This window comes from Cnephaeus nilssonii (genome assembly GCF_951640355.1).
Source record: "Cnephaeus nilssonii genome assembly, chromosome: 5".
NCBI classification, from domain to species: Eukaryota; Metazoa; Chordata; class Mammalia; order Chiroptera; family Vespertilionidae; genus Cnephaeus; species Cnephaeus nilssonii.
In genome coordinates this window covers 10,563,407-10,581,462 of record NC_137076.1, presented here as the reverse complement: position 1 = coordinate 10,581,462, position 18,056 = coordinate 10,563,407, and the positions used below count along the sequence as shown (strand labels likewise).

Here is an 18,056-nt window from a genome sequence, read left to right as displayed (position 1 = left end):
AGCTGGCATGGCTCAGTGGTTGAGCATTGACCTATGAACCAAGAGGTCGGGTTTCGGGCTCAAACCCCAGTAGGGGCTAGAGGAGGCAGCTGATCAATGATTTTCATCATTGATGTTTCTCTCTCTTCCTCTCCCTTCCTTTCTGAAATCAATACAAATATATTAAAAAATAAATAAAAAGCAAACATTCTTTAGTTTTGTCCACTAAAAAGGTCAGAAACAAAGACCAACCTCATTGCAGTGAGTGTTCCTCAAGCTTGTGGACTTTAAGTATCATTTCCAATGGAAAGAACCAGGGAACCTTGGGGAAATGACTGATTCTTGGTCTGGTACAGGAAATGTACAAAATAAACTTGGCACATCGTGATATACCAGAAAGCACAATAGTTGTCAAAGACATTACCTACTAATGTAGTGTCAACGTGGGCCAACTAAAAGAAGATCCCACTGGCAGCAAGGTGGACAATTTGGCCTCCTTTAAGGATAATGATTGCAAATCAAAACACACCAAATGTTTAAATCTATGCACTTGGGTTAAATTTTTTTAAACTTTCTACTTATTGATTTGAGAGAAGGGGCAGAGAGAAAGAGAAACATCAATTTTGGCCCAGCCGGTGTGGCTCAGTGGTTGAGCGTTGACCTATGAGCCAGGAGGTCATGGTTCAATTCCTGGTCAGGGCACATGGCCTGGGTTGTGGGCTTGATCCCCAGTGTGGGATGTGCAGGAGGCAGCTGATCAATGATTCTCATTATTGATGTTTCTCTCTCTCTCTCCCTTCCTCTCTGTAATCAATAAACATTTTTAAAAAGGTAACATCAATTTTGTTGTTCATTGGTTGCTTCTTCTATGTGCCCTGACCAGGCATTATACCTGCAACCTTGGTGTATCAGGACGACAACTGCCAGGGCTCAGGTTAATTTTTTTTTTTTATAGAGTGGCTTTGTGTGCTAGGTGTCCCTATAGGGCCCAGTGGTTAAAGTTTTTTTTATGTTAAAATAATGTCCAATAAACATAAAAGTTGCAGAAATAATGCACAGAGCTCCCATAAACTTTTTGCCCAATTGTTAATATTTCAGTCCTTTGAGTATCAGGTACACACATGGTATCTCATTAATCCTTAATACTTCAGTGTATTTTTCTTAAGTATAAGTACACTCTTCCACTTAATCTCAGTGCAACCTCAAAAATCAGGAAATTAATATTGATCCGATATTACCATGTCATTCCTAAATATTATTTATAGTTTCAATCAAGTCCTTTAAAGTTCCAGAATCCATCCCAGGATTAAATATTATATTTTGCCATCTAATTCAATCTCCTTCAGTCTAGAACAATTCCTCAATCTTTCCTTGTCTTTCATGACCTTAATACTTTGGAAGATTATAGGCTAGTTATTTTTAGAAAGCCCCTGAACTGATGTTTGTGTAGTATTTCCTCATGATTTATGCATTTGGGACAGGAACCACAGAAGTGATGGTGTTCTCAGTGTATACATATATCAGGAGGCATAGAATGTTGATTTCTTCCATCACTGATTATGCTAACCTGATTAAAATCGTCTGCTAGGTTTCTCCAGCATGATTTATTATGTTGTACTTGTTAATAAGTGAGTTATGGGAAAATACTTTGAAACTAATTATCCTGTTACTCAATAAACCTTCACCCACCAGATTTAATGTTCATTGATGAGCCAATTTTTGTTAGTTTCAACAAGAATTCTAGAGGAGGATGGCTGCTGGCATTGGTTTGGTCAAATGATGATAGGGTCAATGACTGAGATCCTCTTGGCCTTTTTCTCATGGTAGCAAGATAGCTGCTAAAGGGTGTAATTATACTGACTGAAGTTGGATGGTGGCAATGTAAGGGTTCTTTTGACATAAGAAAAGCTCAGCCCTGGCCGGTTTGGCTCAGTGGATAGAGCGTCGGCCTGTGGATTCTGGTCAAGGGCACCTGCCTGGGTTGCAGGCTCCATCCCCAGTGTGGGGCATGCAGGAGGCAGCCAATCAATGATTCTTTCTTATCATTGATGTTTCTCTCTCTCTCCCTCTCTCTCTCTCTCTTCCTCTCTGAAATCAATAAAAATATATATATTTTTTAAAAAGCTCAAACTTGTAGAGAATTTTTATGAGTTTACTTGAGCCAAAACCGATGCCAGGGAGTAAGATCTAAAATGCTCTGCCAGACAAGGCCACAGCATTAGGTTGTTGGTGAAGCCCCAAGCAGTGACGCCAGGCCTGGAGCTTAGTGAGCCGAGGCTGGACATCTTTCATGGAGCAAGTAGTCCTGGTGTTGGCAGATAAACATTGTGAATGCTGAAAAAGTTAGAAGAATGAATGAAGCTTTTGTGGACATACAGAAGGAGCTTGCTCACTTCTCTCAAGGCCTTTCCCTTGAGCCTCTGCAGAAACAGCTGGCTCCTCAGCCGAGTCCGGAAAACAGACCAGCGAATGTTGACGAAGCTACGAGATTAATGGCTCAGTTGTAATGCACCTGGTGATGCATCAGATTCCCCCAAAGACCAATAAATTAAATGCTCTATACAAAAAAAATAATAAATAAATAAAATAAATAAAATGCTCTGCCAAAATAATAATAATAATAAATAACAATAAAAACAAATAAAATGCTCCACAAAATAACAATTGGCAGTTTCCTTTATGCATTCAAAATTAAAGAAGGAACACAAGGAAGATTACATGAAAGTGTGAGAAAGCAAGGTAGAGATTGGATTACAGAATAGTTAAGATTGTGCTCCTTTGAGGATGGTTATACTTTAGAGGATGGGTCTGAAAGAGTGGTCCACATTAAAAAGGTTTTAAAAAGAGGCATTTCAAAGGTTAATCTAGATGCACAGAAATAAACCATTTACTAAAAAGTTATATGCCTGGGATGCGACTACCCACCATGACCTGCCCAGTTAGGAATTATAATCAGAATACCCTGTAAGGTTACTTTTCATAGAATTCCTTTTTTTAAATTTATTTTTAAATATATTTTTATTGATTTCAGAGAGAGGAAGAGGGAGAGAAAGAGAAACATTGATGAAAAACATCAATCGGCTGCCTCCTGCATGCCTCCACTGGGGATCAAGCCCAAAACTGGGACATGTGCCATGATCAGTAATCGAACTGTGATCTCTTGGATGACACTGGCTGGGACATAATAAAATTTTGTTGTTAATCATTCCCTGAGGATATTTTTCCATTGATTTTTTTTTTTTTTTTTTTTGAGAGTGGGAAGGGGAGACACAGAGAGAATCCTCAATGTGAGACACATCAATTGGTTGCCTCCTGCACACACCCCAACGAGGGCCAGGAAATCAAGCCTGCAACCAAAGTATGTGTCCTTGACTGAAATCGAGCCCTGGACCCTTCAGTCTGCAGACCAATGTTCTATCCACTGAGCCAAACCAGCTAGGGCCATAATAAAATAAAACAAAAAATTATTTTTAATTTTGGTATACTTCTTCCCAGTCTTTTATCTGGGCATTTTCTTCAATTGTTAGGGCTTTCTGGCACATAGTAAGCACTCAATAAACATTTGGAGAAACCTGCTAGCTAAGTGGTTACTATATAGCTCTGGTGTGGAAACTTGCTTACTTATTAACTGTGGGACCCTGGGAGAGTCACTTTTTTGAAAATATCCATTTATTTATTTTTCCCATCAATGACTTCTGTTCCGTCTATAAATTGAGGATGGTAAATTATGCCCACCTCCTGAATCACATGGTATTCTATATTTAATTTTTTGAGGAACTGTTATGACATAAAAGATTATTTTTTTGTGGAACTATATTCTTTTATTGCATAATTTATTTAGATTAACAGTTACTCAAAAATATGAAACACAGAATTACCATTTGATCCAGCAATTCCACCCAAAAGAATTGAAAGCAGGGATTCAAACAGGTATTTGCACGCCATTCATAGCAGCGTGATTCCCAGTAGCAAAAGGTGGAAGCAACCCAAGTGCCCATCGACAGAAGAAGGATAAACACAATGCGGTCCATCCATACAATGGAATACTATTCAGCCTAAAAAGGAAGGCCATCTGGATACCTGCTACAACATGGATAAACCCTGAGGACAAATACTATAGTATTCCACTTTTATGAGGTACCTATAGGAGTCAAATTTGTGGGCAAAAAAAAGGGGGGGGGGAATTCTATCGAAAGTGACCTCGCACCGAAACCGGTTTGGCTCAGTGGATAGAGCGTTGGCCTGCGGACTCAAGGGTCCCAGGTTCGATTCCGGTCAAGGGCATGTACCTTGGTTGCGGGCACATCCCCAGTAGGGGGTGTGCAAGAGGCAGCTGATCGATGATTCTCTCTCATCGATGTTTCTAACTCTCTATCCCTCTCTCTTCCTCTCTGTAAAAAATCAATAAAATATATTATAAAAAAAAAAAAAAGAAAGTGACCTCGCTGGGTGGTCTGATCATAAGTTGCTAACTGGGTCTTGGCTGGTGTTGCTAGGTGATTAGAGTGTTGGCCCGCTAACCAAAGGGTCCAGAGTTTGATTCTGTCAAGGGCACTTACCTGGGTTGCAGGTTCAATCCCCGCCCAGGTCAGGGCACTTGCTGCGGAAGGCAAACTATTGATGTGTCTTTCTTACATCAATGTTTTTTTCTCTCTCTCTCTCTCACCTCCTCTCCCCTTCCCTTCCACTCTCTTAAAAAAATAAAAAATCAACGAAGTCCTGGCTGGTTTGGCTCAGTGGATAGAGTGTTGGCCTGAGGACTGGAGGGTCCTGGGTTCGATTCCAGTCAAGGGCACATGCTTGGGTTGGGGGCTCGATCCCCAGTAGAGGGCGTGCAGGAGGCAGCCGATCAATGGAAAAATTTTATTTATATTTTTTAAAATCAATGGAAAAATAATTCTTGGGTATTAACAAAAAACTAACTAAATTGCTAACTGGGCAGTTCATAGTGGGTAGTCACACCTGACATAACTTCTTTACTAAATAGCTTATCTTTGCCTTCAGCAAGACCTGTTCATTGATCCTGTTAACCCATCTTTGAAATGCTCTTTCAGATACCTCCTTCTAAAGCATACGAGAGCACATGATCTTAACTATCCTGTAATTTGATCACCATCTTGCCTTCTCACTTTCATATAGTCTTCCTCCTTAATCTCAAATGCATAAAAGAAATTGCAAATTGTTATTCTCCAAAGCATTTTTCTCAGACTGTTGAAATTTTGCTTCCAGGTGTATCCTCTGATAATTTATCCTCAAATAAATGTTTTAAAATTGATTTTCGAGAGAGGAAGGAGAGAGAGGGAGAGGGAGAGAGTAACATCAACGTGAGAGAAACATGGACCAGTTGCCTCCCAAAAGCACCCTGACCAGGATAGAACCTGGGTATGTAACCTTGATCGAGAATCGAACCCACCACCTTTTGGAGTACAGAACAATGCTCCAATTAACTGAACCACACCTGTCAGGGTTATCCCCAAATACATTCTAATAAAAATTCTCTACATGTTTGGACATTCTTAGGTTAACAAATTCATAGAGACTGAAAATAGAATGGTGAGTGCCGGGGGATGGGGGAGGGAGGTGGGGGATTAATGTTTAATGGGGACAGAGTTTCATTTTGGGAAGATGAGAAAGATCTGGAGATTGATGGTGGTGATGGTAGTACAACAAATGTGAGTGTACCACATTAATGCCACTAAACTGTACTGTTAAAAATGGTTGAGATGGCCTTGGCCAGGTAGCTCAGTTTGTTAGAGCATTGTCCCGATAAGCCAAGGTTGGGGTTTGATTTCCAGCCAGGGCACATACAAAAATCAACCAATGAATGCATAAATAAGTGGAAAACAAATCGATCTTTCTCCTTCTCTCCCTTCCTCTCTCTAAAAATCAATTAAAACATTTTTTTGGTAATGTTTATTTTACCATAAAAAAACAAAACAAAAAACTCTGAAGAACAGTGCTTAGCACAAAGCCAGCATACTGTGCTTATTAAATTACTGAAATTAGAGTAACTGAAATAGTATAACTGGACTATCACCCTCCAAGGGGACAGAGTCACATCAGTCTAAATACTGGCATGTGCCCAGGTACGGTCAATCTGTGGCTTCACGAAGATTTGATCTTTGACTGCTTGAAACCCTTTCGCGTGCCTGAGTGCTTCACTGGTCCTCCTGAAGCTCCCACTCACCCTCTGCCTCTCCATAGCACACCCTACCCAAACCCAGGGGACCTGGGATCCATGTAAATGGGCCCTAAATTGTGCACCCCACCAGATCCCCAGCCCAGGGTGCTCCTCAGCCTGGAGCATGGGCTCTGGCTCACCCAACTCCTGTGAGAACAGCCCCTATGACTCAAGAGCTCTTTTGGAGGGATGTCTGGGCAGGGCAGCAGAGCCTGGAGTTCCCCTCTGGTGGCTCTCCTAGGGGTCAAGGGCACAAGGGGTTCAGCCAGAGGCTGGAGCTTCTAGAATAGCTACCAACACTCAGGTGAGAGGGAACACCCATTGGGTCATGTGATCAGTGCAGGGACAGGACTGGGCATACCTCCTCCCCCTCCACTTTGGGAACCTGCCCTCAGGCCAGTCCTGCCCCTGTGGACAAGCATCCCATTCAGCCCTCCTCAGAGGTCAGTCTGGGATGGGACTGGTACTGCCAACATGTGGGCCAGCCCCTCTTACTAGTCCTTGCTGGGACTTGGGGAAGTGGTGGCCAGGTGGGGAACAGATGGAAGCAATGAGCAGTCCAACTGCCAGAGCTGGGAGCTGAAAGCAGTGGACACAGCCCACCTCCTCCTGGAGGGCCACACTCAAGTCCTAGAGCTGGTGGTCCTTGCAGCAAGGAGTTTAAAGTCAACCCCTCACCCAGCCTTCCCTCCCACCCTTACCCCGCCCCCCCAGGGCCTCCGTGGTCAGCTCAGTGGCCTCTGCATGGTCCTGAGCAGGGGTTCAGGCCTGGTGTTCTAGCTCCCTGTGAGGCTGAGCCCGGTGGTGCAGCCCAGTGAAGGATGTGTGCAGCAAGGGGCCTGGCTCAGGGGTGGCCACCTGGAGGAGAGAAAGAAGACAAAAGTGCAGCAGCAGGTTTCTGTCCAGGAAGTCGGGTTACACATTTTAGTAACGGGACAGAGAAATGAGGCATCGGGGCAACAGGGGCCACAGGGAGAATAAGAGATCTGAGAGCTGGGGTTTGGCGTCAATCTTACAAAGTGTATAAAGAATCTGTTTCTCTACAATAACAAAAAAAACAAAGGCTACAAGAGCGGTTGTATATACAAAACACTGAGATATTGCTTCACTTGCAAACAGTTCCTGACCAGACAGGGAGACAAGACAGAGAGAAGGGCACAGGGAGGGGTGGGGAGTGCGCTGCGTGCAGAAAGGGGGGGAGGTCTTCTCCCAGCATATATCTACAGGCAGGAGCTGGATTCACGCACGCACAGGAGAGGCCGAGGTCAAAGGCATATGCCGGTGCTGGCTGTATGTGGGTGGTAGGGTGCCAGGAGCCTCTGTCTGCCTGACCCAGTCCCCTGGTCACTTGTTCTTCAGGCTTCAGCCCAGAGGGGGTTCTGGGTGGGGACCAGGGCTAGCTGGGACAACTGGCCAGAGAGGAAGGGAGGTAATTGCTCCCTGGAGTCTGCTGTGGAAAATTGAAGCCTGCTTGGTGTGCCCATCCTCTTGCCTCTGGCTGGCCTGGTCCATCTTGCCACCCTCCCCACCTTACCCCACCCAGAGGCCCACTGGGACCCAAGAAGAATAGGTGCAGCAGCCAGGTTTCAAGCTTCCCTGGGGCGGGGGAGAAGGACAGATGGTGCAGCTGGACTCCTGTTCTTCCTAAGCCCCAGCTGACTGTGCAGAGCTCAGTGGAGGGGTAGGAGCCAGTCGCAGAGGGACAGAGAGGGTCGGGTCAGAGAAGACATCATGGTGAGGGGCAGGCGAAGGATGAGGATGTGCACGCACGCATACTTGGACGAGGCACGGGGCAGTCACAGGTTCTGGCAGCACTGCAGCTTGCTCGGTTTCTGTCCATCAGTAGTGGGTGGCACACTGATGTCCACCACGTTGTTACCAGGGGACTCGTCATGGGCTGCGCGGTCTGCAATTTGCTTCTGTGACACGATGCGGTAGATCTCTGCAATGGGGGGATGTGAGGTGAGTGCCGTGCATATTCTTGCCTGTGGTGACTGGCCCCCTGCAGGACTCATCTGGATGTCACCTCCTCCAGGGTGTGCCCCTAAGGTTGTGCCCCTCCCAAAGGCCCCCACTGTGGCCTACCTGCACCTCTGACATAGGATTCTCTCCTGTGCACTCAGCAAGGGTAGAACCCACATCTGGTCACAGAGATACCCTCCCCAGCCCAGGCCTCTTCTTCATAAAGATCAGAGACCCCTTTCTCCTCAGAATAAACTTCCAGAAAACCAGGAGCTCTGGGCCTGAGGCCATCTGCAGTCCCCTCTGGCTGTTCCCTGGTGGAGCCATGGGTTTACCCATGGAGCTGGGTGCCAAGTGCCAGTACGGGTGGGATCTAGCCTGACTTCACAGAGTTTGCCATGTCTGTCCTCCTGCCCAGACTGACCAGCAGGTTTAAGAAATGAAGGGTCAGGGGCTGCATTCTGAAGCATGCAACCAGTGTAGCTGGTGCCCTTCCCACACCACCGTTGGTGGGCCTGCTGGGGGTTCCTGTGGCCCCCACCAGACCCTGGGATAACCTGTGAGAATGTTCTTGAAAGCTTCCTCTACGTTGGTGGAGTCCAAGGCTGAGGTCTCAATGAAGGACAAGTTGTTCTTCTCTGGAACAGAGAGAATATTGCCCAGGTGAGCAGGGGGCTCTCCTGCATCCTCTAGGGGCCCCTGTGTGCCTAACCACTCAGCTGGCCCAGGGAATGAAGGGCTGGGCCAAGAGGGTAGGACTGAGATGCCCACTCCTTGAAGAGGGAGGATGGCACTGTGGCCATGCTCACAGCCAGGGAAAATGGGAGGACCTGGAGGGGGCTGCTGGCTTTCCAGAAACTTCACGGATGCCTTAATCAAAGTCCCGCTCTCAGGAGCTGGCCCCTGTGGGAGGGCCCTGACCCTAAGTGAAACCCTTCGCCAACTGGTAGGTGCTCACCTGCGAAGGCTCGGGCCTCATCAGTGGGCACAGCCCGCAGGTGGCGCAGGTCGCTCTTGTTGCCCACCAGCATGATGACGATGTTACTGTCAGCATGGTCCCTCAGCTCCTTCAGCCAGCGTTCCACATTCTCGTATGTCAGGTGCTTGGCGATGTCATACACCAGCAGTGCACCCACTGCACCTCGGTAGTACCTGTGGGGACAGGGGGCAGGGCCCAGGAATGAGCTGCCTGCCAGCGTCCCAATGCGGCCCTCAAGATTCTGTGGTCAGCAGCTCCTGGACCCACACAGAGCCCAGCCGAGGGGCGACCTTCATGGCCTTGCGAGAGGACTCTGTGCCCCAGATTCAACTAAAGACTGTGGGGGCCTATCCTAGCCGGTTTGGCTCAGTGGATAGAGCGTTGTCCTGTGGACTGAAGGGTCCCAGATTCAATTCCGGTCAAGCCCTACACATGCCCAGGTTGTAGGCTCGGTCCCCAGTAGGGGGCGCGCAGGAGGCAGCCGATCAATGGTTTTTGCTCATCATTGATATTTCTCTCTCTCTCTCCCTTCCTCTCTGAAATCAATAAAAAATATACATTAAGAACATAAATAAATAAAAAGGCTGTGGAGGCCTGAGGTCAGGAGACACCCACAAAAAGGGAGGAGGAAACAGTGCCTATGCAGGAAAGGGCTGCTGCTCGGCCAAAGCTCCAATGCCTGCTGTGGCCTGGCGCACCAAGAAGACTAACGGACACACATCCACCCTGAGGGATTAAAGAGAGGAAGAGGTAACCAGGCTTCAGTGGAAGGCAGTGAGAGGAAAGCATGACCAATGGGGAAATGGCCAAGGCGGCTGGGAGGAGGCAGCTCCAGTCGGTCCTGATGGCTGGGTGGCCGTAGGGAGCTGAGAAAGAGGAAGACTTGGAACATAGCCAGGCAGGGCAGGCCAAGCAGGCAGGACTGAGGGGTGGGCAGAGTAGAATGGCCCACTCCAGGGGTCCGAGGAGCCATTGGACATGCCCATATGAGGTCACAGAGTGGTCAAGAGTGGGCACTGGTCTTCCCGAGGGTCCCACAGCTCCTGGGGGGCGTCTCATCCCTCCACCCTGGACCAACTGCTCTCAGGGCTGTGCTCTCCCCTTCTCCTCCTGCCCAACTCCTACCCCTCCTTCAGAGCCCCTAGCCCTATGTCCAAGACCTACATTTCCCCATCCCTGCCACTCACGCGGAGGTGATGGCACGGTAGCGTTCCTGGCCAGCGGTGTCCCAGATCTGCGCCTTGATGGTCTTGCCGTCCACCTGGATGCTGCGGGTGGCGAACTCCACGCCAATGGTGCTCTTGCTCTCCAGGTTGAATTCGTTGCGGGTGAAGCGGGACAGCAGGTTGCTCTTCCCCACACCCGAGTCCCCGATGAGCACCACTGTAAGGGTGGGGAGGGATATAGGTGCGGCCCCACGGGGCAGAGCAGGGGAGCCCACCCAGCAAAGACCCACACGCCACCCACGTCCACCTGCAGAGCCTTCACAGCAGTGCCCCCGGTTCTTCGGAAACGTGACAGCTAACAACAGGGTGGAGTCAGAGCTGTCTAGGCCCCTTGCCCAAGGACCACGTTTCTTGGTGCAGAAGCAAACAGTGGCTCCAGGTTTCCAGAAACACAGCCACTGCAGACAGCACAATACCCTTGCCTATGTCTGGTCCTTCAGAGCAATGCTGCCCCAGCTAAGGCATAGGGACCCATGCATCCAGGCAGGCAGGTGACTTGGGGATCCATCAGCCCCCAAACTTTCACTGCAGCCAAGTAAGCGCTGGGGTGGGTGACCTTGGGCAAGTCACTTAACCTCTCTGGACTGCCTTTTCCACAGGTGTGAAAAGCAAGACAGGGACAAGAGCCAGTTCAGGGAAGGGGACACAGGAGCTTGCAGGATCAGAACTCAGCCAGCATCCAGCCAGCTAAGATAAGTGGGAAAGCAATTATTATTATTGTTCCACCACGTTCCTACCGACAAGAATCTGGCTCCAGAGTTTTAAGTCACAGGAAATGAGAAGCCTCATGTCCCATGCCTACCCTGTTGCTTCTTCATGGAAAGTGGCTGCAAGCAAACCAACATTCAGCCCAACACAGCCAACTTGCCCATTCAAAAGAGAAATGTGCCCTCTGCATGGAATTAAGAGGGAATAGAGCCCGCTAACCCTCCCATCAGCCAACCCCCAGGGTTGGACCGCCCTGCAGGAACAGCCAGGACAAGAGCCCTCCGGAGCAGGGCAAAGCAGTCCTGGGGGGTCTTTCCCATTAGGAGTGGGGCCACTCGAGATGATCCAGGAAGGTCCTAGGCCCGGGAAGGCTGGCCTCAGCCCAGGGCACACTGGAGGAGCATTGTGTCTGTGTGTGAACACATGCCTGGGTGTATATGCAGCACAGAAGGAACAACACACACAGAGATCAGACGCCCCAGCTGGAAACCACATGGACCCCCAAGTATGGGCCTTGGGCTCTGGCATCTGAGTGTGGATCTGCCCGGTGGAGAGCTGTCAGCACTGCAGGCTTGGTCACCCTCGGCCCGATGAAAAATTTCTCCTCGATGAAAAATGTTATGTGTGCATGTCCAGATTCCCCCAACTTCTTACCACCGTCTCTGCCCCAACCCTAGGTAATCCAGGCAGCCTCCTTCTTTCCCTGGGTGGCAGTGCCAGCCTCCCCTCTAGTGTCCCTGAGTTTACTCTCATCTCCAACCAACAGGCTGTTCTCCCGAGGCAGCCACCAGGGGGTACTTGTGAGCACCTGAGTCAGGTCCTGCTCCTCTTCTGCCCACAGACCTCCAGGGCTCCCAACCTCCCTTGGGGTAAAAGCCTAAGTCCTCCCTAGGACCCACAAGGCCCTGTATGACCTGTCCCTGTCCCCTCCCTGCCCTTACCTCCTCTCTCTCCCCTGCTTGCTGACTCTGCCCCTGCCACACGGGCCTCCTCGCTAGGACTCAGAGATGTGCAAGTGCACACTGCCTTTTGCCTGGAATGTTCTTCCCCAGGTACCCACCTGATTCCCACCCTCATCTCCTCCATGTGGTGTCTCAGATGGCACTCAATCAAGGTGGCCTTCCCTGCAGTCCTCTTAAAACCCCTCTCCTCCAAAACTCCCCACCACTCCCACACCCTGCCTTTCCTCCATAGCTCTTACCACCCTCCCACACTTGCCAGGTTTCACTTATTTGTTTCTCGTCAGTCTTCTTCAAGGGTATGATATCAGATGGTCTCATTCGCTGCTGTATCCCCAGGCCCTGGCACAGAACCCCACACATAGGACAGAGTGAACAAACAAATGATAAAGTGGCTGCAAGAATAGGACGAGGGCCTCCAGCCATTGCCCATATAAATGTTGGAAAGGCCAGGATGCCTGGGCACTCCCTGGCACAGGTGCCCACTGCAGAGAGATGGCCAGCAGGGCAGTGGCTGGGTTGGCTCTGGGTACATTGTGGGAATGAGAATGGCACTGTCAAAGGCACAAGCGATCTATTGTCTCGGGGAAATAAAGGGCCCTTGTGGACACGACCCTAGCATTTCCACAGAAGGTGGTGGCAATGCTGGCCAGGAAATGGCCTCCCCAGACACACCACTTGGCTGGCAGGGCAGGCAAGCCTAGTTGGCAAAAACAAAGAACTGGCAACTCTTGAAGGCCTGGGTCCTCTGGCCTGCCCCATAACAGTGTAGCACCACCAGGGCCCACACTCAGATGCTCAGGCAAACTGAGTGGCCACTTGGGTGGGGAGCACACTCCCCTACTTCAGGCAGAGTCCCATCTCTCCTCCAGGAAGCAGACCCTGATTATCCCAGGCTCCAGGGACCAGCACTTGGGGGCAATCTTACCACAGCTAGTCCCCTGGAAATGAGAGAACCAAGAAGAGGTGTTTGAAGCTGGGGCACAGCAGGACCACCATGTGCAATGGGAGAAGATGGTGTGCTTGGTTCTGGGACCAGTGGGCCTGGCGGAGTCCTGTACAGGCGGCAGAGCCAGGAGGCTGCCTTGGGAGCACTTGGCAGAGAGAGGTGAACACTGGGGCTGGCAGTCACTCTCTCCTCGCCCCCTTTCCCAAAAGTCCTTATAGATGGGGCAGGGGTGTAAACAACCCAGAGGACAGGGCTCTGGGCCACCGTGGAAGCTTCCCACATTAACCACGTCCTTATGGGCCAGGTGAGTGGCTCTAGAAAGGCCTTGGTGGCCCTTGGGGACACCACGGGTCCCACTATAGACACCACAGCCTGGTCGATCAGAGGAGAAACCAGGGGAGCCTTAAGGGACTGATGGGGCTGGGAAAATGACCCACAGTTGACAGGATAAATGTGAGAATCTATAATTAGGTACAAATAAACAACCTCACTCCTGGGGAAAGGGGAATGTGCAGCAAAGAAAAGAAACACCACGTGGGGAAAACACCCAGGAGGATCTGCTGGCCTTGGGGTGGAGGTCAGGAGAGCCAACATGTGATATGGCTGCCAACACAAACAAGACTGGTGGGAGGGCTGGACAGGCGGCAACCAGTGTCCCAAAGTGAGAGGTTGGCCCCTTTGTGCCAGGACAGGGCCAGAGGAAGGTGACAGAAGCCTGAGGAAGGTTGGGCATAGGATGGGGTGGGGTGGGAGGATGATTGTCCCCTTTTTGCTAAAGGGTGGCCTTTACCAGGTGGCAGGGTCAGGGAGAAAGCTGGCCCTGGTCAACCCTTCTGATGCAGTCATGTCTTGGATGTCTCTCTAATGCCCAGGCCTGACCCTTTGCAGGCCACGGGGTCTCAGGAGGGGCTGGGACGGGAGGGTGTGCAGCATATTTATGTATCTGTCTACCCACCATATTTATGTTATGTGGGGGTTGTGGCATGCCTGCTGGCTTCCCTCCTCCCTTCTTTATTTGCCAGAGCCAAATAGACTTTGCTTTTCCCATTTAAAAGAATGAAAACCTGAGTAAATTTAAAGACAAACATTAAAGGATAAAGGTGTGTGTGTGTGGTGGGGGGGGGGGGGGGGGTCCTCCAACAAGATTTAAGTGTGAAGGGAAGGTCTCAGATGACCAAAGTTTGGAGAGCCCTGACCTTGTGGACTCAGAAAAGGAGGTCAGTGGGGGAGGGAAGCAGGGCAGGCGGGCACCATCCCCCCATGCCAGGTGCCACAGAACTGGAATTAGTTTCCAGGAAGTGGACTAGACACAGCTGCTTCATTGCCCCTGACCCAGTAACTGAACTTCTGGGAATACACTTCAAGGAAATAACCCAAAGGCAAAAGATGATTTGTGCAAACACTTGGAACTGGATTACTTGTATCAGCAAACAAATGAAAATAACAAGCAAATGACCACAGAAACATAGAGGGGGTAGCAGGGGGAATGTCCCCTGCCCTGGCAATGCCAGGGCCAGGTGTGTGCCTCACCTTGATCCAGGAGCAGCCACCCAAGGGCATACTGGGTAGCAGTATTGGAGTCCAGACCACCTGTCATCAGTCCCCAAAACCCTGACAGAACTTCCCCTGCCTCTAAGGTGAGACCAACCACAAGGCTTAGTCTGCACCAAGGCTTGACCTGATGCCTGCTGACCGCACAACCTCAACTGCCAGTGACATATCAGCCTGCAGGCACCTCCCAGAGCCCATGGTGCTGTGTGAAGACTCTGGGGCTCAGCAATGGGCACTCTCTCACCCAGGTAGGGAGTGCTCCACCCACTCTCCACACCTCCCAAGTTCTCAGGTCGCGTGCCCCAAGATGCTGGATGGTCACCCAATAAGGAAAGATTCCAACAGCTAGTGTGGCAGGCAGACCCTCACATAGCAGGCAGCAGAGCAAATGTACCCCATGTGGACCTGGCCAGTTTGGCTCAGTGGTTATAGTATCGGCCTGTGGACCGAAGGACTATGGGTTCAATTCCCATCAAGGGCACATACCTCAGTTGCAGGTTTTATCCCCGGCCCTGGCAACCAATCAATGTGTCACTCTCACTTGGATGTTTCTCTCTGTGTCTCTCTATCTCTCTCTCTTTTTCTCCCCCCACCCTTCTTCCCTACCCTCCACTCTCTCTCTAAAATAAATAAATAAATAAAAGCAATGGGAAAAATATCCTCAGGTGAGGATTTTATTTTTATTTTTTTAAAATATTTTATTGATTTTTTACAGAGAGGAAGGGAGAGGGATAGAAAGTTAGAAACATCGATGAGAGAGAAATATCGATCAGCTGCCTCTTGCACACCCCCTACTGGGGATGTGCCCGCAACCAAGGTACATGCCCTTGACCGGAATCGAACCTGGGACCTTGCAGTCCGCAGGCCGATGCTCTATACATTGAGCCAAACCGGTTTCGGCAGGTGAGGATTTTTTTAAAAAGTACCCTGTGTGGGCCCAGGAGTTAGCTCTCAAGGGCAGCCACTATCAGCCAGCACGGACAGCAGAAGGCCTGACCAAAGTCCAGGTTGGCGCAGAAGGCACTATAAAGCCAGTGACCCCTAAACCAGCTGAGCTGAGAAATGAAGGACTCTAGCAACATGTAGCACGTCTCTTCAGCTTGGGGCAGGGTGAAGGAGTTTCCCAACTGGCTGCAGGCCAGCTATGGCTGCCTGACCTACATAGGCCATACTTGAGGCTCACAAAGCCCTCTGTCCCTCCGGCTGGGAAAATCCCCCAGCAGGTTGGCCTGGACCCAAGCCATCATCGTGCTGTGTTGAAGGAGGCTGTCTGATACCTTAGTCCCAGATCCTGGCCATAAGCTCCCCCAAATACACTCCCTAAGTGGTAAAGCCAACAAATGGCCTGGTTTCAAATGCTGCTCTAACACTTATTCACTATGTCCTTGTCTCCCTGGGCCGGTTTCCAGGGCTATAAAAAAAGAGGCGGGATAATATTGACCTCACAGGGTTGTGGTGAGGATTTCAATGAATTCTTGTGTGTAAAGAGCTTATAAAAGTGCAGGTTCTTGGGTAGTGCTATTAAGAGTTCTAAGTGTGTGCTTGCTTCCGAAGCACATATACTAAAATTGGGATGATAGAGCTTAGCAAGGCCCCTTCGAAAGGATGACACGCAAACTCATGAAGGCTTATGAACCAGATAAAATTATAGTTGGGAATTTTTTGTGCATCATCCACTATTATGTGTAATCATTAAACGATTTATATATCCTCTTGAAAAAGAGTCCTAAGAGTTAAGAGAGATAACTGTTGCTGTTAACCACCAGGATTGGGTCCAACACACACAGTCCCCCCATCCCCACGCCAGGCACCCCTCCACGCAATCTGGTGTCCCCCCACAACACACATCTCAACCCGCAGAGTCCACGCCTCCCTTCTCGGCCACGCCCCGAAAGGTGCTCACACTAAATCTAACCACGCCCACCCGGTGAAGAGCACCGCCCCCACCCGTCCGCCCTCGTCTTGGACACGCCCACCACATCCTAGCCCCGCCTCCAATGGTCCCACCCCCACCCCTACTGGAGCTTTCCACCCAGACCGGCCCTCCAAAGATGGGGCGGTCCCGTTCCCTCCCGAGGCCTCGCCTCCAACGGCCTCTCCCACCGCCGGGGGCCCCACCTCCTCTGGGCTCCAGCCCTGCCTGGGCGCATCCAAGGAACCTCGGGCCCTCAGGTCTGCCGCGTCTGCAGGGTCGCATACGCCGGCCCAAAGCTGTCGAGACCGGCCTGCCCCGGCCTTCTCGACTGCCTGTCCCGCCGGACCCCAAGTCCTGGGCTCCGACCTGGGCCCAGCGGCCTGGACGGAACTTCGGCCCGTTTGTCGGCCGCCGGCACCTCGTCCATTTGTGCCCCACCGGCCATACCTTTGAATAGGTAGTCGTACTCGTCGTCCCGGGTCCCCATTGTCCTGGCGCTTCCGGCGGGATCCGCGGCTCCGCAGCCCCACCACAAACACCCGACGGGGGCGGGGCCGGCGCCGCGCAGAGCGGCGGCAGGATAGTCAATCAGCGCCGGGTGGCGTAGCGACGGGCACCCAGAGCAGCCAATCAGAGGCGGAAGCAGAGCCCCCGAGGTGGGCGCCGCCTAGGATCCACCTTCCTCGCCTCTGGTCGGCTGTAGAAAGGCGGAAGGAATGCGGACCTTTCTGAAGTGACAGCCGCGTCAACCTCTCAGAGACTGGATCGGGAAGGCGGGGCGGAAGGCTGGTATAATTAAACGGATTGACGGAGCGAGTAGCCAATGAGAGGCTTGATACAGACCGTGCCGGACCAACAGCGGAACTCTCCGGGAAGGAAAGTGGGGCTACGCCCAGGTAATGTTACGCTATCTAACGTCCGGATGACATCATAGGTCACTGTGTGGGCCCACGGGCTCCGCCCCCATTAATGACCGTTTCCCGAGGCCTCTGCGCGAGGTCTTTTTCACTTTGAGGTCCCTTCTCCTCTCTCGGTGCAGTTTTCATTCCTTACATTGGCGACTCATAACGTTAACCCTCTGCCTCAGTTTCCCTCTTCTGTATAACAGGAAAGAAACCCATCTCATGGAAACTTTTGACGATATCTAGATCTTTTCCCTAAACATGTACTAAATCAACCACCCACTTTCTGTCATTAAGGTGTTTTTAAATATATATTTTATTGATTTTTTTACGGAGAGAAAGGGAGAGGGATAGAGAGCTTGAAACATCGATGAAAGAGAAACATCGATCAGCTGCCTCCTGCACACCCCCTACTAGGGATGTGCCCGCAACCAAGATACATGCTCTTGACCAGAATCGAACCTGCAGGCCCAATGCTCTATTGCACTGAGCCAAACCGGTTAGGGCTAAGGTATTTTTTTAAATTGTTGACATTATAGATGTCACCTATTCTCCCCTTTTGTCCCCCTCTACCCAGACCCTGACCTCCTCTCCCTCTGGCTGTATCCACATTGTGTCTGTGTCCATGGAAATTCATATATGTTCTTTGTCTATTCTCTTATTTCCCCCAGCGTCCCCCCCACTCCCCTCTAATATCTGTTAGTCTGAACCATCCTATATAATAACCTTTTTAAATATATATATT

At 50.3% G+C, this 18,056-nt stretch overlaps 1 protein-coding gene across 2 annotated transcripts; it reads right to left on the bottom strand.

The window, feature by feature from the left end:
• Positions 1–2,498: 2,498 nt before the first annotated feature.
• RAB11B (RAB11B, member RAS oncogene family) lies at positions 2,499–17,093 on the bottom strand. 2 transcript variants are annotated; one of them, XR_013813565.1, is made up of 6 exons: positions 16,857–17,093; positions 10,289–10,484; positions 9,081–9,274; positions 8,680–8,760; positions 4,421–8,102; positions 2,499–4,179 (listed from the first exon to the last, which is right to left on the bottom strand). XR_013813565.1 is itself a non-coding variant. In XM_079771891.1 (5 exons), exons 1-5 carry the CDS (start codon positions 16,894–16,896, stop codon positions 7,957–7,959), a joined length of 657 nt encoding a protein of 218 aa, XP_079628017.1. In that variant the 5' UTR covers positions 16,897–17,093; the 3' UTR covers positions 4,202–7,956. The 2 variants fall into 2 exon arrangements, 1 of the variants encoding a protein (XP_079628017.1); XM_079771891.1 differs by lacking the exon at positions 2,499–4,179 and having other exon boundaries at positions 4,202–8,102.
• Positions 17,094–18,056: the final 963 nt, after the last annotated feature.